The sequence below is a fragment of the Rhagoletis zephyria genome, unplaced genomic scaffold (genome assembly GCF_001687245.7).
Source record: "Rhagoletis zephyria isolate East Lansing unplaced genomic scaffold, Rhagoletis_zephyria_1.1 Rzeph_scaffold_01161, whole genome shotgun sequence".
NCBI classification, from domain to species: domain Eukaryota; kingdom Metazoa; phylum Arthropoda; class Insecta; order Diptera; family Tephritidae; genus Rhagoletis; species Rhagoletis zephyria.
The window spans coordinates 48088-70852 of record NW_016158245.1 but is presented as its reverse complement, the minus strand read 5'-3'; the positions used below and the strand labels follow the sequence as shown (position 1 = coordinate 70852).

The following is a 22765-nucleotide window of genomic DNA, read 5'->3' as shown; positions in this document are numbered from 1 at the left end:
TTTCAACTATTTTCGTCGTTTTTTTTTATTTCCGCACGACAGTAGGCAATGCCAATGTAGTCGAGTCGTACAATTTAGACTGATTTACGGCTTACGCAACGAGGCTAATTATTTAATTATTTATGGGTCGATTACGGATGGCAACCGAACTTCAGTTGCGTTGCCAGTAGCTGAAATGGAATTACAGATGGCAACTGAGCTGCTATATTGGCAACTGCATTTTTTGTGGTTGCCGCTGAAATTTTGATTGTGAAAATTTATTTCTTTTTTCAACTGTTTTCACAGCTTATTTGCACTCGAGTCTTGGTTGCTGTTATCTCAAAACTCGATTATCTTAAACTTTGTAGCACTTAACTATAGTTGCTATTCATAATAAAAAATATATATCGTCGGTTACAGTACAAAACCGCGTATTGTGGCTTTGCAAAACCTCGTAACTGACATTTGTGCCAAAAAGGATATTTGCTCACCGGAACTTCATATCCATTCATACCAATATATATCGACACTTAGTTATAAGAAGAAGATATGAGTAGGAATAACCGTTTTGAAATAAGACAAATTTTACTTTCTTCTATAAAATTAAGGCCACCTCACATACAAGGTTTTAAATTTTCTTGATACGCGGCTTTGTACTTTAAACGATACGATACGATATGTGAATTTGGAAAAACAAATACACGAATAGCATGACTACTTTCAAGAATTCAATTCAGCTGATATCGTAGATGCTTTTCTGTCTGCGCGTGAAAGTTTAGTAGAAAGAATTTGCAAGTTCTCAAAAAATAAAATACTCTCCATACTTATTTGCTCCTTTGGACAAATATAAGAGCAGAATTTATCTGTTTTTATTTCTACTGCTGTGTAAGCAAATCATTATCTGTGTATTGAGGAGCCTCGAGTCTATATGCGTTGCCCCTCTTTCAACCTTGGCGATGAGCTGCTGGCTACGCCCTTCGTTATAAGTTAGCAGCAAACAGCACATGAATCATTTTAGTATATATAAATCAATAGTTAATAACTTCAATTCTTCAAATTCAATTTTTGTTCTAGTTATATATTACTGTATTTCTCTTAAAATATATTGCGACCATTTCAAAGAATCAAAATAATACGATATTAACACAAAACGACTTTGCAAGTTAAAAATTGTTCATGAAACTCAATTGACATACATACATACATTTTTTTACGATTTTATGAAAGTTAGTAAATCTAGACGAAATTAAATGGTTGCACTTTTCTTAATTGACGATTTGAAAATTGTTTATCGTTTTCTTTTCATTTTCACGTTTTTTACATTTTAAAAACAAATTTAGCATATCGTGACACTTTTAGTTTCACATTGCAATTGTACAAATTAATAAAATTCTATAGCAAAGCGTAAAGTACTTATCGAACTAAGGAGAAAGGATGCAATAATCAAAATAGGAATATACATTTCATGCAAAATAGAGTACTTAAACTAAAATCAGATAAAAATTAAAGGCAAAATGTTGAAGAGCAGGCTATTTTACGGAGAATAGTATGACAAGGCATATTAAAACATAAGCAGTAGAATGGCCGTTGACAAAGCTGTACAGAACTAAGGCTACCATGACCGATCAGAAAAGGTTTACGCAAAAATGTTTGTTCAATTTTACACTTTCTTTTAAATAACCATACGGCTGCGGCTGTAGTTACGGATATAAATTTAAGCTGAGATTATGCCATATTCCGTGAATTCCGAAATATCATATCAACATACATATATTCGATACATACATGCCATGCGTATGTGCCTAAGTGTTGAGATGACTTATCTTAAGTATGTATTAATTTTTTTTCTATGTATATTTTAATTATTTTAATTACACACTATTAAAGTTGTAAATATGTAGCTGTATCGTTGTCCATATTTTCTTGCCGCCATTTTCGGCAACTCTTCCACCGATCAATCTATTTATGTATGTACTACCCTTACTCAATCATTTGAATTGCTTTCTTCTCTATTTACAGACACACACGCACATACTGCCCTCGCCAGTGTAACTGCGCAAGCGTAACTGAATGCATTGCCAATACGCAAGATTTGCGCCCTTTCAGCATCCTCACCACAACATTAAAATACATAAGACTCGTATATTCACCATCTATGGTTAGAAGCTTAATTCACAAGCATTTAATTCAGCAATGCATCCATAGTGTATGGAAATGGTGGTGGGGTACGCTGTGGTGTTGTGGTTTTGCTTTGAGTTTGTAGCTGTTGTTTTTGTATTTGCCGTGACTGTTGTTGCTGTTGTAGTGGTTTTTCATTGCGTCCCATAGACGTAACGGTTGTGCCAGTTTCTGTAGATGTCACTGCGATCGTTTTTGCAACTGCTGTTGTCGTTGTGCTCGTTGTGGTTGCTGCCACTGACGACGGTCAGTCGAGTATTACAACTTGCGATTCGATTTGTCTGCTCATCACCATTGACGGTGCAGTCACAGCATGTGCCATCTGTGCAATTTGTTGTGCCTTGATTGGTAGCTCTCGCCACGGTTTACGTGCAACACGTCGCAGGTCGGCAGGGGAAAGTGTTTTGCGCCATTTTCTGAAAATGAATTGAATCGTAACATAAACTGCAATACTTTAAAAACTCTGATTTTTATTATTATGAGCAAAAAATACTGCATTTTCTCTACATCTTACTTTTAAGGCAATGTTGGTTGTACATACATATATCTACCTAGATTAGATTAGATTTGTTAGAACATGCGCACTGCGACCCTAGGTCTACTGTGCCTCTGCTTTCTGAATATTCTTCACTGTCAGAAAATATATATTTTAACTTATTTGATGTACATCCTATGTGGTATATTTTCACTAAGTACTTCGGTATTTACCTAAGTAAAGGGGTGTTTTTCCCGATTTCAAACGTTTCCTATAATATACTGACTTAATGAAATCATTGAACCAAGTTTGGTAGAAATCGATAAAGCGGTTACTGAGATCGGCCTTTGTAGTCGTAAAGTGGGCGGTGCCACGCCTAATTCCTAAAAGTCTTAACAGTCTCGTTTATTGTTAAGAGACTGTTATAAGTATTAACTTGGAGTAAATTAGTTTTTGAAATATCGGAGTTTTCGTATTTTTGAAATTTACCATTATACGGGAAGGGGGTGTAATTTTGGACCGATTTGAATAATTTTCAACAAATTGCTTTTCCGTATCAAGATTACAAGGTGCACCGATTTTAGTTGAATTTGATGAATCGGTTACCGAGAAACATATTTGTGGTCATAAGTGGGCGTAGCCACACCCATTGTCCAACAATTTATAATAATCAAATTTTCTTCTAAGTGAGTATTACAACCGTCGATTTTCAGTAAATTAGCTCAATAACTACTGATTTATCGCAGTTTTCGTATTTCTGTAAAATACCTTTATATGGGAGGTGGTTATTGCTCGATTTTAAAGATTTTCAACAAATTTCTTAGTTGGACCCTAAGAAAGGCTCGGACCGAGTTTGGTAGGGATTGGTGAAGCGGCTCCAGAGATACAGTATTTTATCATAAGTGGGCGCGGTCACGCCCATTTTCCAAAGATTTTATAGTAATATTAGTTTTTACCCTAATTCCACTTCACATACTAATTTTCAACATTTTTGATTGAATATTTACTGAAATATCGCAGTTTTTGCATTTTTCGAAAATACTGTTATTTGGGAAGTGGGCGTGATTACAGTCTGATTTCGCCCATTTTCAATGCCAACCTACCTTGGCTAAAGGGCAACCTATATACAAAATTTCGTTGAGATATCCCAATTTTTGCTTGAGTTATCGTGTACACGGACGGACGGACAGACATCGATCGACTTCTCTTTTCATTCTGATCATTTATGCATACAATTGTCTATATCTATATCGATTCGTTTTAGCTGTTACAAACAACCGTTATTTTAACAAAATTATAATACACGTGCGCTCGGGTATAAAAATACACGAAGTAAAAAGTGAATCAGCAGAGTTGATGGATTTTTCCGGAGTTAGGCAAAAATTTTAGGCAATGCGGTATCAGATATTTTTATATATATAATCTCTCCTTTTTAAGAACGTAGTCAGTGTCAAATTTGTATTTCAATAAAGTTATTTAGTTTTATATCAGGATTGCTTTTTCAGTAAAATAGAAAAAGCTACAATGTTTAAGCTTCATTGATGTGCAAAGTCAGCAACACTAAGCGCTGAGCTAAGCACATTCCTTAAACTCTTGTTGCTTATCCTTTTCCTTATACAACTTGCACTATGAAGAGCGGCTGTTTCGACGCTATGTCAACTTGACGGAGTGGTTATTAATTAGAATTATTGTTATAGTTTTAGGCAGGCTCATCCTAAACTACTTCTTTCTCAAATTTGTATTTCTATCTACATACATATATACAAGTTTATGCAAATACTATTTTTAGACTATTCATCTTGCATATCATCACCCTTATGCCAAAAGCATGAATGTGCTAATTTATCAGTTTTGAGCTATTGGGTTGACTTGATTAACCTTTGAATGATCTATGTACCAAAACCCAGAATATATATATATATATATATATTTCCTGATCCCATGATCGGATCTAAACCAGATCAGTATTGGACCACCTCTGAGACACTACCTTTCCGATGCAAAAAGACTTATCGAAATCGGTTGACGTGGTCCAGAGTTATGAGGTAACATACATAAAAAATAAATAAAAAAAATATTCCGGCGGTAACCTCCTCCTTTTCGGAGGTCGGTTAAAAACAGTTAGAATTTTATACACCGTATTTTCATATCGCTCACAACCCAAAAATGAAATTTTTCAATTCAGACGCGATTATGAAATGTTATGTAATTCGCAGCAGTATATCAAAAATTCCAACTGCTGAGCGTTGACAGTTTTTACTAGATGAGATTCGCAAATTTTTTCTTCCTGATAATGAACTCTAACTTACTTGCTGCTATCTGAAGCTCTAAAATAATAGTCATCTGGTGCATCCACCCAGCTAATGACCTGCTTGCGTCCGTTGCCGATACGCCCCATTTGTGCTAACTTCGGTTTACCGTTTAGCTGTAAAGAAAAACTTGTTTAAAGCATAGTCTATAGCATCAATAAAAGTTAATTAATTACGTGATGTCTCGTCAAGGTATGACCAGCAGCGGCCATCATTGCGGCAAATTGTTCATTGCTTGGGCGATGGGATGGCATGGGATCCTTATTTGGACGCTTAGTTGGCGGATATGCAGGGTAAAGCATTCCTAGCAAAAATGAAAGCAAAAATAGATTAGTTATACGTAAAAATTATTAAATACATCTTCGTGGCTGTGTAATTTGGATTACACAACTCACACTCATTACCATCCGCTGCCTCCTCGTTCCGGTCACGGCCACGCTTGCGCCAACAGTCAGTACGTCGCGCTGCTGCAGCTCCACCGCCCGTAGCAGGCGTTGGAACTGGTGGCAATTCCTTAATCGCTCTTGAACGTTCTACTGCTGGTTTGGTTGCCGATGGAGTTGTGTTAACTGCTGTTACCTTGGGAGCTGGCAACGGTGAAATTGCAGGTACCACTGTAGGTAATACTGCAGCAGCTACGGGAGCTGTTACTATCGGCGCTGGCGCTGGTAAAATGGTTAAGTCCTTCTCGGGCTCCAAAACTTTATTGGGCACACGATCGTACAATAAACTGCCATCTGGTGCTTTTGGAGGCTTGGGGAAATAGACCACATCGGGTTTTGGTATTTTATCCTTTGGTGTCAACACTAACCATTCGTGTGGTCCAATGCCCGGTGAGCCCAAGCGATTTGCGATTTTAGTAACGCTGCCACGTTCTCGCTTTTTCCTTTTTATCAGAAGAATTCTCTTTATATCAGCAGCGGTTTTATCATTTATTCGATTTGTAACTGATTTAATTTTATAAAAACAACAAGACACGTATATATATCATTAGAAATGAATTTTAAGACTACGGGAACTGTATGTATGTACGGTTGATTTAAGAAAACTTACATTCTTGTTTCACCAGTAGCGTGTTGATCGCGAACGACGTTTGACGTGCTGCCTTCTTGAATTTTATACAATTTCGACAGAGAACGCGTGCCAGACGCGTCATTGCATTTGTGTGTAGATAGAAGGCGGTGCGAGTTTTCATGATGGGCCGTGGTGAACCCGAGCTAATTGCGATACCATGCGCTTGATCGAAGTGGCGCGCTAGATGAGTTTTTAATTTAAATTCTTTGCCGCAATTGACCATCGGGCATCTAAGTGACAAAAACAAATTCGTGTAAGTATAAAGTGTTGAGCTAAGACTTGACTTAAGTACGTACTTGTGCATTTGGCGATTAGATAAATCGCTCACTTTTTCGGTGTCGATTACATCGACCACAACGGGGGCTTTCTTTTTAGGTTCAGCTTCGACTTCGAGCTTAGCCGCATTCCTTAAGCCACCATACTTCTTCCAATAGTCCCAACAATTTTGACAGAGACGACATATGCCGTGACCACTGGCCGTCCATGGATACCACTAAAGATAACAATAAGGAAATATGGTTTTTGCTTACAGTTGTATATTGTATGACTGCTTGTTTACCTGTGAAGATTTAACAGTTGAGCAAGATTCACATGGTTTGCCATTGTTAGAAAGATCAGCACCACCATTTGTTGTTCCATTATATATACTGGCACCTCCTTTTATTGAGATACCGCCGCTTCCACCTTTGTTTACCTGGTTATATTGCGGCACGTACACTTGTTTTAACTTTAGTTCCGCCTCAACAGCCTTCACGCGCTTCTGTTGCACATAACGATCGGTCGTCTTCCACATATAATAGTATTCAATTATCTGTTTTAGAGTTTTCCAAGGAAGCTAAAATAAAAAAAAATGTCAGCGTTTATTGCGAGAATTCTAATACGAAAAAAATGCACATCTAAAGTATAAAGAATAACTAAAGTTTAACCAAATTTGATAAATTCGTTTTTTTATGATTGAGAAAGAATTTAGTAGATATTGGATTCATAAAAAAAAATAATTATTGGAAATTATAAAAATCTTTAATCCGTACGAAAAACATGTGGAAAACAAGTAAATCAGTTTTAATTAGTTCGGGTGAAACCCCGAACTTCATTAACCCAGCGTAGGTAATCTTCAAATTTATTTACCATAATTTCATCTTCATTAAATGTATTTAAAAAAAAAGCATAATATACTTACAAAGTCCTGTCGAATGTCATTAAAATCTTTGCCATATTTGTCCAACGCCTCTTCGAATAGATTCGCCTCTGAGGCACTCCAATCTTCGATTTCGTCGCGGCAGAGTACTGGCCCAGTGGAAGGAACTAACGAACACATCGCCTCTTCAATAGAGTAATTGTGCTTGTGCAGCGTATCCATGGCATGGAACTGATAGATTAAATAAGTAGTTTTAACACAATAAAATTAACCGCTAGAACAGTAAAAATGCAATGAAAAAAAAAAAAATGTACCAGTGTTATGTCACGGCTAGCTGCTGCGGCTGACATATGCAAAGACGGCTGCTTCACCGAACTGCTGCAGTCCAGTGCGCGGGCGAATGTGCCTATCGAGCGCGACACCACCAAAAATTGGTCGATTTTGCGATCGTTTAGGTTATGCTGTGACGTCCACACCAATGTTTCGAGATCTTCTAACTTGCGTTCATCGCTGGAGACATCTTTAAGTTTGGCAGGAATTTCACTCTGATAGCGACTACCTACACGTATTTCACCCTTATCGGCGAGTAGCGTCTTCTGATTAGGATCGAAGACTAAGCAGTAGAAGAATGTATCCTAGATATGAAAGAATAAAAAAAAATGAGAGCTCATAACAATATTTATGAATGTTTAATGAAAATAAATTTCTACAGGCAGGACTAAGTAGTTAAGCGTACGAGGCGAAATTTACGACTCACGTCTTTACTGAGATAGCTTTGCAGGGACTCCGTTTCGTTTAGCAGCGTAACCGAGCATTTGCCACGAATTTGTGTGGCAGGCAGTGCCTCGACTTGGCGTGACAAAAACAGCTCACGATGTTTGATCTGGTAGCGTTGTTTAGCCGTAAGTGGTTCACCCTTCTCTGCAGATGCTGTACCGCCGCCCGGACAATGATGTACGGGACTGTTGAGTACCTCATCCAACGCTGCTACAAATGACAAAATATACACGCAAAACAGTTTAATTGAAAGTTATAGGTATACATACATACATATGTATGTATGTATGAATGTGTGTACATCATATTGAATTTATTTCTATATATGTATGTACATATACATATAATTCGATCAGTAGAAAAATACAACGAAGCATACGGATTATCATAAATCTAACTCACAACTGAAAAGTAAGAAACAACAAGAAAGTGCCAATTTGAAACTAAATTACCCACTAATACAAAATAAACTAAAATCAAAGTAAAGCGCTATGAAATGTGGAAAGTATAATTTTAGGCAATTTTTTTGCATAACAACATAAAAGCATACATACGGCATTATGGCACTTTCAACTTTAGTTAAATAATTCTTCTAAAAATTGTATGATACACTACTATGAAGTTGAGTGATTGAATTAGTTGGTACCTATCGAAGGATCTAGTACGGCTTGTGCGGCCTGCTCTTCGCCTACTGGTGTTCTAAGCCATGTTTTCTTCAGCTTCGTAGCCAGTGGGGAATCTTCAGCGGTTGCCACTATATTCGATGAGGATAAGGAGGAGGATTTAGTGAACATTTTTAAACGCATTTTATGTGCAAGGTAATTTAATTGTAATATGTATAAGGTTTATGTTAATTTTTAAGTAAGAAAATTGCTATTGCACTGCTAGCACAAGAAAATTAAAAACCAAACTATTTCCTATAATATAGAAAAAAAATACGTAAAGATTAGAAAGAAAATAGTATTTAGTGGAGAATAATATCTCGAGTCATTATCATAACCAAAAATAAATCAATTAAATAAATCAATTAAAAATTCAACAGTTGTACATGCAAGCAGCACCATTCTTCAAGCTAACAGTATCAGTCATTTAAAAGCTGGACATATAAGTTTTTGGGAATTTATACTCATAATATATATGTAGCTGTTAGGTAATTTAAAAACTGGGCACACCTATGTATGTTTTCTGGGCAACTTAACATCATCTAAAAACTTGGCATACCTTTTTTGGCTTTTTGGAAAATAGAATATTTACATTAGGGTGGTCCTTAAATGTATTAAGTACATTATTACATCAGATTTCATAAACGTCAACCCCCACATCGATGCAAATATAGTCAAAGATATCACACGGAAATTTTGGTCCCGATCGGAGACGGTTTAGGCGTGTCGCACAGGGGTCAAAGTTCAGATTCCTCTATGGAGACTCAAAAAATTAAAATTAATATTTTTTTCATCTAATACCCAAAATCGATACTACTAACGTCGAAGATGTCACATATAAATTTTGGTCCCGATTTGAGTAGGGTAAGGCGTAAAAAAAAATTGATTTATATTTTTTGAGTCTCCATAGGGGAATCTGAAATTTGATCCCTGTGCAACACGCCTTAACCGACTCCAATCGGGACCAAAATTATACGTGATATCTGGGCCTGGTGGAGTAGTGATTTTGGGTATTGGATGAAAAAAAAAATTTATTTAAATTTTTTGAGTCTCCATAGAGGAATCTGAACTTTGACCCCTGTGCGACACGCCTTAACCGTCTCCAATCGGGACTAAAATTTATATGTGATATCTTTGACCGTTGTATTAGCGACTGAGGTTGTGAGACTTAAAATTTCATTTTTAAGGGCCACCCTAATGTACATACATGTATGTACTTATGCATATCGTCCCGGTTCTGCGTTAACCTCGTATTGCTGTAGCGTCAACTCAGAGTAAATGTGTTCGAAAAAAGCTTATTTTCTTCCACTAATATACAAAAAACGAATTTTTTACTCAATATTTTTTTGTTCTACTAACGCTAGTGAGCGCACCCACATAACCCCAGGTAGCCAACTGCGGAGCGCACCTAATACGCGTTTTCGAAACGCTCCACAGTACGAGAAATGACGAAAAAGCTGGGCCATATTCCAAAAATCAAAGTTTTTCGACTGCTGCAAAACATGGTAATTTGTCAAGAGCGAGGTTCATTGCGTAGTGGATGAAAAGTACATATAGGGCACACTTATTTTTTGTATTCTCTTCACTAAAGCAGTTTGAACTTGCTAATCTCACTAGGGGGGTTTGTGCTGCTTTTCTCATTGACTCTCATTGCTTCGGAAATTTGATTTAAAAATAGTGGTTAAAGCACTTATTTATTTTTTGCGTTTGTTTGACACAAGTAAATATGTAAATATATCTAAAAATTAATTGTAAAAGCTGTTTTATAAGAATATTTTTTTATTTGGTTGTTGAAAAAGTTTTGATCGATAATAGCAGAAACAACGTACTTCAGGAACTCAAAAAGAAAGCAACCAGATTCGTCCAAATTCATGATTGAACAGCGCGATAAAATAATAACAGTGCTGCTTGTGTTGTGTGGGCTGAAAAAAGTGCTTCCTTGCATGCCTTCTAGAAGGGCTTATCCATTTACAATTTACCCGAATGCATAAATTTATATTATTTAGCATCACAAATGAATTTCAATAAACATTTTAAGCAAATACTTGAAAGATGTATGATTTTTATATATAGGGTATGGGTTGCCTTGTGATTTTTTCACATTTGAAACAATGAAAATTTCTTGGTACATAATTACTTGCGCGTCATTTTATATGGAGTTTTTGCTTTTCTTGAGAGCTGCATACTGGCCTTAAGAATTTTTTCCAAAAAAATTAACAATTTTTGACAGAGACCAAATAATTTGAAAAAAAAACAACCAAACCAGCTGCTGTTTAATACGCCTTGATTTAACTTATTAATTAGTTGATTTCAACTTTTGAAAAAGGTGGGAGCTCTCTTATCCTATATGTTAAGCCGCACCATAACCTATATCGGGCCCTAACCGCCAAAATAACGTAAGCGACATTTTTTTCAAAATTTTATTTTTGATGCAGAAATATTCCTAGAGTATCTAGACACATTTCTGCATCAAAAAGAAAATTTTGAAAAAAATGTCGCTTACGTTATTTTGGCGGTTAGGGCTCGATATGTGTGCCAAGTTTTATTCAAATACGTCCAGTCGTTTAAGCTTGAAAGAGCAACAAACATACTCACACAGAGTGCATTTCAAAACGTCAAAATACAAAGCATCAGTCTCTTTTACTTCTAAACCGCACTCGAAGAAAAAGCCTAAAATTAAATCGGACTTAATCCGAATCTTAACTGCAGTTGATCCGCGTCAACGGCTGCCGTCAATTTATGCTTTAAGCTAGCGATATATAAACCAGGAACGGAAACTAATCACTTTTTTTTTTCTAATTTGAAGGAAGTATAAGTTCGGGCGAAACCAAATTTTATATAACCGGTGTAGGTATCAAATATCGTCGTTTCAACTTTCTCTAAACTATCTAAGTGTATGTATAACAGTATTTATTGTTAACAGCTTGTTGTAAGTATTAACTTGAAGAAAATGAGCGTTCTCAGTTATTGAAATATCGAAGTTTTCTTATATCCGTGTTTCAGTAAATTACCGTTATACGGGAGGTGGGCGTGGTTATCGCCCGATTTCAAAGATGTTCACCAGATTTCTTAGCTGGACCCTAAGCAGGGCTCGTACCGAGTTTGGTAAGGATTTGTAAGCGGAGATATAGTATTTAATCATAAGTGGGCGGGTCACGCCCATTTTTCAAAAATTTCATAATAATAGTATTTTCCACCAAAATTCTACTATACACACTAATTTTCAACAATTTCGATGCAATATTTACTGAAATATCGTAGTTTTTGCATTTTTAAGACTTCAAAAAAAAAACGATAAGGTTATCTATACGTCGGAATATATATATTTTTTTATGTATGTTACCGCATAACTTTGGACCACGTTAGCCGCTTTCTATAATTCTTTTCTTAAAGGTGGTACCTCACAGGTGGCCCCACACTAATTTTGTTTAGATCCGATCATAGAATTTTGCTGCACAGTGTAATTATTATCTCTGAGCGAAAAAAAAAAATCATAAAACAATCATTATTTGTGATAAAAAATAACAAGTAATTTTAAAGCAAAACACAAAACCGACTGCAATTCTCATATAAAAATTTAAAATTATCGTTAATTTCTTCATGATCCGGTGATCGCATTTAAACTAAATTAATATGGGACACACAATGCCCGGCATCTTTCGCGGGATAAGCCCGTTTAGTTTTAACCCTGATAAATTCATCATAGACCAAGGTATTCACTAGATGTCAAATCTTAGAAAAGACCCGCGAGAAGCGAATCGATGCCACACCATGTAAGTATTTGTCGATTGCAAAACCTTTATGCCGCGTAATTTATTATACCTGTGAAACTTAATACCGATGTGCAAAATTACGTTTAGCAACACCACTATCTCCGTCAAAGTTAGGAAAGACCTCTTCGAGCCATATGATATTAAATGAGATTTCGGACAGCGCGACTCCCTTCGTGCGATTTCTTTAATCTGCTAGTGCTTGCTACAATGAAAGCCTGTGCATTTTTAAGTGAGTTAATATACATATGTATATTGCTAATCAAAATCTTTTGCTTTCAAGGTTTCAATTCAAATTTTTTATGTATTGAATATTTAAGAATAATTTCATATGTCTCCATAAAATTTTATGTGCAAACAAAGCTGTGTTTACCGGGAGAAAAAGTCATGTTGAAGTTCATTGCAGATGTGCAAGTACAATTGTGATTGGCGATCGTTTTGGACTCTATATAACAGAATGGGAATTTCATTTTTAGCAAGCCCCACTCGGTCCTGGAAATTTTGGAATTAAAAATTTAATTTTAAATTTTCCTTTTCAATAACAACATAATTGAACATCTATACCTATTTGCTGCCGAAACAGTTTATAAAGCAAAAAATCCATGTTGTTCGGTTCTACACTTACCGGATTGACTCGGTTTACAAACTAAGACCAAGGCCCATCACTACAGCAGTCTGTTCCGTACGCTACTGGTCCGTGCCGGCACAGAGCAAAACCACGGACCATCGGTACGTTGTAGCAACTACAATAACTGCCGCCACTTAAAAAGCATGTTCGCGTCTTCTTGTAGCCAACGCTGACGCAAAGAACAACGCAACCACCATTGGTAACAACTACGGCAAGACCGCCCAGTCCAAGACCAGCACCGCAGGCACAGCTAGCATCATTTGCAGCGCGCCAGTAATTACTCCGTCTTGCCGTGCGTAACTATCTCCAGGCCATAGTCGATAAAGTTATAGCAGTTCAATTGCAACGGGCTACAAACGAAGATCGCGTAGATAGTCTGGTTTATGAGACGCAATAAAATCTTAGTCGAGGCGATCCAGGGTACCAAACTGCTCGAGCCTTCAGAATCCGGACGAGTTTAACGTTTTCCGAGGTGTCGGCCTTATATTTTATAAAGCGGTTCAATACCGGCTCAATATCCCACATCTCCACGTGCTGCACTGTAGTCGCGACAGACCAGGCGAGAGATTTTATCACATCCGAAAACCGTACATTCATGAGCAAGTGGAAGGCCAACTGGGACGGTTTTACGGAATACACCGACCGCAAATTCAACGCTCTTGCACAACCATCCTGCAAGCCGCTTAGCTGAGCGCAATATCCACAGGATCATCAACGCTTCATACGACTGTTTTTATACACGGAAACTTTTGTCAACGCGATTTTTCACATTCCCTTTTGGTGTTGCTCGTGTCATTTACACACGGCGATTTGTGTGTATGCAATTGTTGTTGTCAGCTATGAACAGCGGTTCAATTTACACAGGCGAACGAGAGCACAAAGCGTGTTGCCCGAGCACGAGCAACTCCGTGCCCCTCTACTTTCCTCGTCACGCTCTCTCCTACAAACGTCGAGTTGCGGCAACTACTACCTACCACTCACCGCTCACTACGCTACCAGCCGATAGGACTCACAGACGAACATGACGGCGTCGTCAGCCAAGCTAATCCAGGGGATGCTCGTATTGGGGATCTCACCAGGGATCAATGAACTTAAGATCTTAAATCTCTCCAGCGAAGCTAGCAAACTATGGATGACAGTTAAGTCTGTCTCCAATCAGCCGAAGCGTAAGGACAGTGTTGCCCTTACGTTTGGCGCCACTGAAACGTCGGATGTATGCGCGCTTCTTAAGCCTCCAATTTATTACACACCTAGAGAGAGAAAAGTTCCGGCGTATAGTTCTACGTAAAGCACACACTCCGCCCGAGACACAGCAACGTGCTTTATAACGGAAGAAACGCAGGCAGGTGGTATGCCCACCCCAACACTATTTAATACGTGTGTCAAGTAAGCACTACACTTTTCGAAATTGGAAAAGTTAACTACGGCATTAACATTAACTACAAGTTTTTGTTGTAAATTTGATGTGGAAAGAAAAAATGTATAGCTCTCATTTTTTTTTAAATATGGTATGTAGTGCTAACTTTACAACATACACCTAGTCGATAGAATTGGGATATCCAATATGTTGTTGTGAAAAGAAAAAATTTGTAGCTTTCGTTTTATGGAAAAATTGAGTTGACCCTTTTTCGAACAAAATTTGGTATGTAGTGCTAACTTGACACCATGCACCATTGACGACAGAATTGAGATATTGAAAAGGTCTCCCTAGATCGTGTGGGATATCTGTCAAAAAAGCTGAAACTAACTTTAGAGTTGACTTTATTTTGACTTCATTTAAAAATAAATGACTGATTCAATAATCTCAACTTAGCCACAATAGTATTAATAGAATAGATCACTTGAATCTAGTTTCATTAATATTTTTTCACTATTGATTCTATATCTGAAATTTAGTACAATCTGAAGCATATTTTTAAGAGGTCTTTAGTTTTAAAAAATAGAAGAGTCCTAGAATTTCAAATTTATTTCTCATTTTGGTTTTACATTTTCTATGGCTGCTGGAATGTAAAGAGCAAATGAAATCATTTTTCTCAGAGAGGAAACGCTGCACATCCATCGTTTTTTTATCTTAAAAATTTACTTCCATAAAAACCGAAAGAATTATTTTATTAAATTCGTCAAATCTGGCGGCTGCTTACAAAGAACAAAAATAAAGAATTATACCAACAAACATTTTTCACCCAGATAAAAATATGTTTTTTTTTTTTTTTAATCTGGGATAGACCATCTTTTCTAAAATCCGGGCCAAGTATTTAGAAAAAAAAAAAAAATATTCAATTGGGTAAAAAATTTGCTTTTCCGGGCATTTTTGAATAAAATCAGTCGAAAATGTGCAGCGCTGGACTAGAATGACGACTGTTTACATTATTCCAGTTATGTAGAAGCCTGTGAAATGAATATCACACTGACCATGAATTAAAGATAAACGTAGTAAGGCTGGTTTTCACTATGTCAAATTAAAGGGCATTTGTCGTCAAATAAGTGAAAACGCATTGTCAAATGGAACTGAAAAACGGTATATCAATTGATTTAGATCAGAATAGGTCTTCAGTTGTGTACATGTGCTGCTAAATAGGCTATCTGTCCGTTTTTGGCACATAATATAATCGGTAAAGGTATGAAAAAAGAAGATAGAGTTGTGTCAAAATAGGTTGTCAAAATATGATATAGTAAAAATCAGCCGTTGTTGTTTCGCAGCGATTTGAAATCGATACGAATTTTATATTTACATAAACGGCTGATAAAACATTGCTGAAGCTTATTTTATATTTCGTTGTTGTTGTTGTTGTAGCGGCTACTAAGCCCCGTTCGGGGCGGTTCATTCATAAACGTTGTCGTCTATTTCAGCTAGGGGGAGGCCCAGGAAGTGTGCTACTTCCAAATGGGCTGTCCATGGGGACAGGGGCGTTAGCTGAGTGGGGTTCTCAGGGCATGTAAAGAGGTGCCGGGAGTCATGTGGCGACTCTCCACATGCCGGGCATTGGTTGGGCACATCCTCGTTGATTCTGCTCAGGTAGCTGTTGAGCCTGCTGCAATAGCCAGAGCGAAGTTGGGCTATTGTAGTGCAGGTCTCCCGAGGCAGACAAAGTTCTGTCCCGTCCACTTCCGGCGGTTGTGTGCCAAGAACGGCATTCACAGGGCGGGAGTCTACATAACTTGAGACTGATTCCCCGTGAATGCCGTTCAGGGCCTGTCGGTAAGTTGACGGGCCCAGAGGTTGTTTGATATACCTCTGGACTTCGTCTGTCAGTTCGTAAAGATGCCTCCTGACGTGCCGTGGCGAGGGCTCTTCCGCGAGCAGTTGCCCGCTGGGATGGCCACGTCTGTGGCTCCCAGCGAGGAACTGCTTGCAGAGCATTATGTTATGGTCCTTTACAGGGAGCATCTGGGCCTCGTCATGGAGGTGGTGCTGAGGCGTCATCAGGAGGCATCCTGTCGCAGTTCGTAATGCCGTGTTTTGGCAGGTCTGCAGCTTCATCCACTGCGTCCTGCTAGTCCCCGGCGACCATACGGGCGCTGCGTAGTTTAGAACCGGCCGGCCGATTGCCTTGTATGTTATCAACAACGTTTCTTTATCTTTGCCCCAAGTGCTGCCGGCCAGCGACTTGAGGAAATTGTTGCGGCTCTGTACTTTGTTGGCAATTGCGGTTGTATGCGCCGAGAAGGAGAGCAGACTGTCGAAGGTAACTCCGAGGATTTTCGGGTTATTCACCGTCGGTATTGTTACGTGAATACCCAGGGGCAGTCTGACCTCCTTCGTCCAGGTGGTGAAAAGGGTTGCCGAGGATTTCGCAGGGGATAGGGCAAGGCTCCTTGCAGTGAAGAAGCGAGAAAGTTCGGAGAGGTAACCGTTTACTTTTGAGCACAAGTCATCAATTCCATTCCCAGACGCCATGATCGAACAATCGTCAGCATACGAGACTATATTAACACCCTCTGGTGGCTGAGGAAGCTTTGATATGTAATAATTAAACAGTAGCGGTGACAGGACACCACCCTGTAGTACCCCCTGTTTAATTTTACGTGGCTTGCTAGTTTTGTCTCTGAAGATTACTGACGAGTGTCGACCACTCGGGTAATTCGCCGACCACCGTTTGAGTCCCTGTGGGAGTGAGGAGACCTCAATATCTTCTAGTAGCGTTGAATGAATGACAGTGTCGAACGCCTTGGACAGGTCCAACGCTACTAGAATTGTTCTCTCACAGGGGCGGTTTCGGTTTATGCCACGAGTTATCTGAGTGTTTATGGCGTTAAGTGCTGTTGTTGTACTATGCACTTTACGGAACCAATGTTGATGCTTCGCTGGGGTCAGGTGGTTCGTGAAGTACGGGAGCAGCAGGGCCTCGAGTGTCTATCGGGCGATAATACTCTCCTTTGTTGGCTGGTTTCCCCGGCTTGAGCAGTGGGACCACTCTCCCCATTTTCCAGATGTCTGGAATGACGAGAGTGGCCATAGACAGGTTGAGGAGCTCCGTTAGGTATGCTACTCCCGCAGGACCCAAATTTTTCAGCATCAACATGCATATTCCGTCGGGTCCAATGGCTTTGGAGGCTTTCGCCTTCCCGATGGCTACCCTTGCCTCACCGCTGGGCAAAACAAGAGGCGCACTAGGTTTTGGCATTTTGTGCAGCCTTCTGGTCAATCGACGTTTGGCTTTATCCACCGGAGGATGCAGAATGAACTGCCGGCTAAAATAGCTCCCGCATCTCTCCGGGTCCGACGAAGCGTGGTCACCAAAGTCTATCTCGACTCTGTCGTCGCGCTTCGTCGGATTGGACAACGACCTCACGGTTGGCCAAAGCTTGCTCACACCAGAGGCGAAGTTGCAGGTCTTCAGATGCTTTTTCCATTTTATATTTCGTCGGCCGCTGTGGTGTAGTGGTAAGCAGTGCGCGCTTCCACTCCACAATGCCTGGGTTCAAACCCTGGTCAAAGCAACATTGCAAAAAAATATAGAAAAAAGGTTTTTTCTTAACAGCGGTCGTCCCTCGGTAGGCAATGGCAAGTATTTCGAGTGTATTTCTGCCATGAAAAACAGCTTCTCATAAAAATACAATCGCCGTTCGGAGTCGGCGTAAAACTGTAGGTCAGTCCGCTTTGTGTGACAACATCAAGGCGCACGCCACAAATCGGAGGAGAAGCTCGGCCAAACACTAGCATATGTGTAAGCGCCAATCTATTATTATTATATAATACATTAAATCTTTTTTATGAGTAATTCTAAAATCCAGTAACTGCTAGTACTTATTTTCGTAAATCAGTTCACTCTATGAAGTTCCGAAAGCACTGACATGCCAGTGGATTTTCCATCTATACTATGTCAGTTATACTTTCATGCCAGCACCGGGATGAAAACTAGAACGACATTCCAGTTACTGGCATGCACTTTTCACTGGAATGAGTTCATGTCAGTGCCTGTTTACGTTATGCCAGTAACTGGAATGGCTTACTGAACTGACATGCTACTGGTATAATGTAAACGGATAGAGAAGCAAATCAAATAAGAAAATGCAGTATTTCCTTCATACGATGCAGAGCAACAGCTACCAGTATTCATATTTGTAATTTTACTCAAAATAGCTCGCCTGTAAAATGCTGTGTCCTTCAATTCCTATTTAGCGTTTTTTGATGTTTAAAAAGCGACTGCTGTTCTACATATGTTTTCTATGTGATAGTTGGTACTAGGGCATTCAATCCCGGAATCCAGAATCCCTATCCCGAAATGCCGGGATTACAGCTCTGGGGTCCCGAGATTTTTACTAATTACATAAGCAGGCAAATTCTAGAGTCCAATACATACATTTGACATGAAAACAGACTTACAGCCAGTTTCACCAAACTCATTTAAGTGGAAATTAACTTTAATTTAATTTTTTGTTTAATTCTCACTTAAATTATTTTCAGTATCAATAAGCTATTTATTTAAGTGAGTAAACTGTGGTTGTAAAACAGACTAGGCCAGCGAAAGCTTTCATTTGTACTGAGAGCTTTTGAAAGCTTTGGCACGCTGTGTTGTAAAAGCAGGGCTGGTATACAAGTAAGCAGCAGATACACAATGATCAGGTGATTTCACGCGTAACACCTCTGAGTGTGGTTATTCTGATTTAATTTTTATTTAAGCGAAGGGCATAGGTCACTTAAATCAATATTAAAAACAAATTATAATGAATTGGTGAAACCAAAAATTCGAAAATCAAAGTAATTTTCACTTAAATGAATCTGGTGAAAATGCCTGTCAGTCACTTACAATCGGAAGTGAATTTCAGAACCTGCCTAAATAACTTCACATTTTGCGCAAGAGTATTTTTTACAATTAATATAAATATGTATTTAAGAACACTATGCAAATCCCAGAAGATAATTTAGGTAGGCCTTGTTAAGTAAAGTCATTCTAAGAGGCCTACCCAAGAAGGGCTGAAAAAAGTGCTTTCTTACATGCCTTCTAGTTGGGCTTATCCATGTACATTTCACGCGAATGCATAAATTTATATTATTTAGTATAACAAATGAATTTCAACAAACATTTTAAGTTGCAATAACACATGTTTGATATAAACCGCAAGCAAAAATACTTCAAAGGTGTACGATTTTTATAAATTAAAGAAGCAACTTTAAAACAACTCCCCCAAAAGCCCTTCTGAAGTATGTCCTATAAAAGCCCTTTGGAGGGCCTTCCATGGGTAGCGAAAGAAGCCCTTCAATTTGTGCCACTCCATACAAAAAAGAAAGGACAAAGGAATGTAGAGTGGAAGGCCTCTTGACTTTCAGGAAGGCCTTTCGGAAGAGCTTTTAACTCCCAAAATTATCTACTGGGATATTCTAAAATTAAATTACGGACGCTATTACTAAGTTGTATTGCTGAGAACGGCGAGCCTACTGCAAAATGCAAAAATTTATATAAAGTCAAAATCCCGAAAAATCCTGGAGTCCGGGATAACAAATATTTGCATATCGAAATCCCGGGATTGTTAAAATGCTTCGGTATTGAATGCCCTAGTTGGTACATATTAGAGATGGGCGCGGGATAGCGGGACCGGCGGGACCCACAATACTGATTTAAAATTGACCGGGATGGGCGGTATCGGGGGGATCTGTAAAAATATGGCGGGCGGAACGGGACCAAAATCCTTTCCCGACATTCCCGATACAACCGCAACCCCCGCAAATTCACAAAATCTTCCTTAAAAACGATGTTTGAAATTTGCACTCTTAACGTTTTATTGAGACGAAAACGAACAGCAAAGCAAAACAAAATAATCGGGAGATGCCAGATCTTTCATTATTATTTAAAACTAATTTTAAAGATATGAACATTTTTGTCAACCTTCGATCGGATTGCAAACCACGCCACACACGTTGAAATCTCAACCGATCGTTTCAATTTGTTGTCGGTTTGTACCCTGCTTTAGAGATAGATATCGGGACCAACGGGACCTGCGGTACAATTCTGAAAAACGTCGGGATAGGCGGGTTCGGGACATAAAAATCCAATTTCAGGGTGGGCCGGATCGGGATTACAAATGTAGTCCCGTGCCCATCTCTAGTACATACTCTCTGCTAAATGTTTAATCATAATTTAAATAACCTCCTCAGCTCTACCATCATTAACTAACGATTACCATGATGCGAAAGTAGCGTTAATACAACAGCTGTTTACATGCTACTTCTTTCATTTTACACAAGCAAGTAATAAATTTTTGCATAGATTTAATTTAATTGCTCTAATTTAAATTTCATAGAAGTAGTAACTCCTTGCAGGACATTCAAAGCGATTCTCGGAATTTAAGTTACTGGATATGTTTTTATTGGAGAATACATGAACAGAGCTCATCAGGGCTGCCAACTATGCATAGCTATGAGGTGCCATATTGAGGATAAAAAAATGCCACATGTGCCAAATAGAAAAATAAAATTGCCAACAAACCAAGGCACTACCACACGCAAGCGTGAGCTGGAAATTATAGTTGGGCAATTCATCTAAATACGTAAATGCCTCGTAACCAACGCAACTGGCCGACTTCCCCTGCTTGAAAATTTCGCTTGCGTATACTGTTTTTCTCGCAAGCGAGATATGTAGTTATGTTAACTGGCCAGTTGAAAGCATACTTTCTTCATGAACTTTCAAAGACATTCATATTTTAAAATATCTTAAGTTCGGCACCACAATTTATTACACCGTGCGACAGTCTACCAGCCTGGACATTTTTTCCGTGATGCCGTATTAACAAATTTACCGTTTAGTAACGTGTTTCCGCTATATCGCATGCCGCCATTTTATGTTATCGTCCGGATCTCTAATAAGTACAACAACGCTACACTTTCTGTACCTATTCTTGTGATTTCATTAACCACTTTTCTTCAGAATCGAGCTATTTTCAAAATATGATTAACAGAATACAATGAAAGGCTGTTAAATAAAAAGTGCACCTGTTTAAGTGAAGCAGAGGGTATATACATTCATAGTGTTATGTAAGTACATTCATACATAGGTACATAACATTGCATGTGCATATACATATATACAAACAGTCTACTTTTTATATGAAGTAATGAGGTAATGTATTTGGAGCGTATGGTCATACCAACGTACATATGTATAGCACCCCCATTCCATTTCAAAGTGATATTGCTTGCCACTTATGTATGTTTCACTTTTTATTTTTAAGAATTTTCAATTAAAATACAGTTCATTCTCTAACAATAATCATATAAACCCAAGTTTTACACTTTTTAAAAGACCGCAAAAAAGTGCAACCAATTTTCTCCTAAATTTCGAACTTTTTTCGTAGAAGTGCTAGAATTTTTTGAGATAGTCTCAAAACGCTTAAGATTACCGTTGATTTTTTAGAATTTTCTTGTCGTATTTGCTTCCATATAACGAATAAACATAATTTATTTTTATATGGAAGAAACACGCAACACCTCAGCGAAAAAAAATCTTAATTTTCAACGGTAATTTTTAGCCACTTGAAACTTCTCCATTATGAGACTAAAATTGAATGGGCTGAAACCGTATACTTAAAAAAATGCCAGCACTTCTGAGAAAAAGTTTCATATTTTGTAGTCTTTTTAAAAAGTTGTAAACTTTGGTTTATATGAATGAGTTTTGTTAGATTGAAAATTCCTAAAGAAGAAAGAATAAACATGAGTGGCAAACAACATCACTTTGAAATGGGGGCCCCATTGTATTGGCCAATACTGTATGTACATATGCACTTCTGTATTATTTGCGAATTCAGGCGTCTACGTTTGCATTTGTGTAAGGTGCTATAAATAGTCTGGTACTTTAAAAATTAAACATTTAATGTATGTATGTATACATATGTATGTAAAAATATGTATGCATGGCCATAACGAAATTATTTGGACATAACTGACCAAGAACCTGAAAGCATAATATCAAATAGCACGCCCTTTAATTTTCTAATATTATGTAATTTATTATTTTAATTATCTTTATTTTACTAATACGCAAAATTTAATTCCTAAAGATTTGCTACAAAAATCCATCCTTCAAAATATGTATGTAGCTACTTACAAATGTATATTACAATGTACAAATCTACATACATACATACATACATACATACATATGTATGTACATTACTTTAAAAACAAAACGACCAAAAAGGTGGAAAGGGGGAACGGAAATGGATTACCACCAACAGAACCTACAAACAAATTTACGAATGATAGCCGAAAAAAGAGGAAGCGCAATGTGATGCAATGGCGTTGAATTGAATGGGGTGGATAGGAAAGCTGATTATAGAA

The 22765-nt window shown here is 38.0% G+C and overlaps 1 protein-coding gene across 4 annotated transcripts in view; it reads right to left on the bottom strand.

Annotated features, from left to right (window-relative positions):
- Positions 1-821: 821 nt before the first annotated feature.
- MTA1-like (metastasis associated 1-like) overlaps positions 822-22765 on the bottom strand; it is a 29550-nt gene continuing 7606 nt past the window's right edge. Inside the window, exons 3-13 of one of the 4 annotated variants that reach the window (XM_017616161.1) lie at positions 8577-8684; positions 7911-8140; positions 7468-7788; positions 7196-7384; positions 6575-6850; positions 6312-6508; positions 5995-6245; positions 5346-5888; positions 5118-5245; positions 4942-5057; positions 822-2573 (exon numbers count right to left, since the gene is read on the bottom strand). In XM_017616161.1, the coding sequence (XP_017471650.1) occupies positions 2405-2573; positions 4942-5057; positions 5118-5245; positions 5346-5888; positions 5995-6245; positions 6312-6508; positions 6575-6850; positions 7196-7384; positions 7468-7788; positions 7911-8140; positions 8577-8684 (2528 nt within the window). In that variant the 3' untranslated portion in view covers positions 822-2404. The remainder of the gene's footprint in view (positions 2574-4941; positions 5058-5117; positions 5246-5345; positions 5889-5994; positions 6246-6311; positions 6509-6574; positions 6851-7195; positions 7385-7467; positions 7789-7910; positions 8141-8576; positions 8685-22765) is intronic. The other 3 variants (XM_017616162.1, XM_017616163.1, XM_017616165.1) reach the window with 3 other exon arrangements.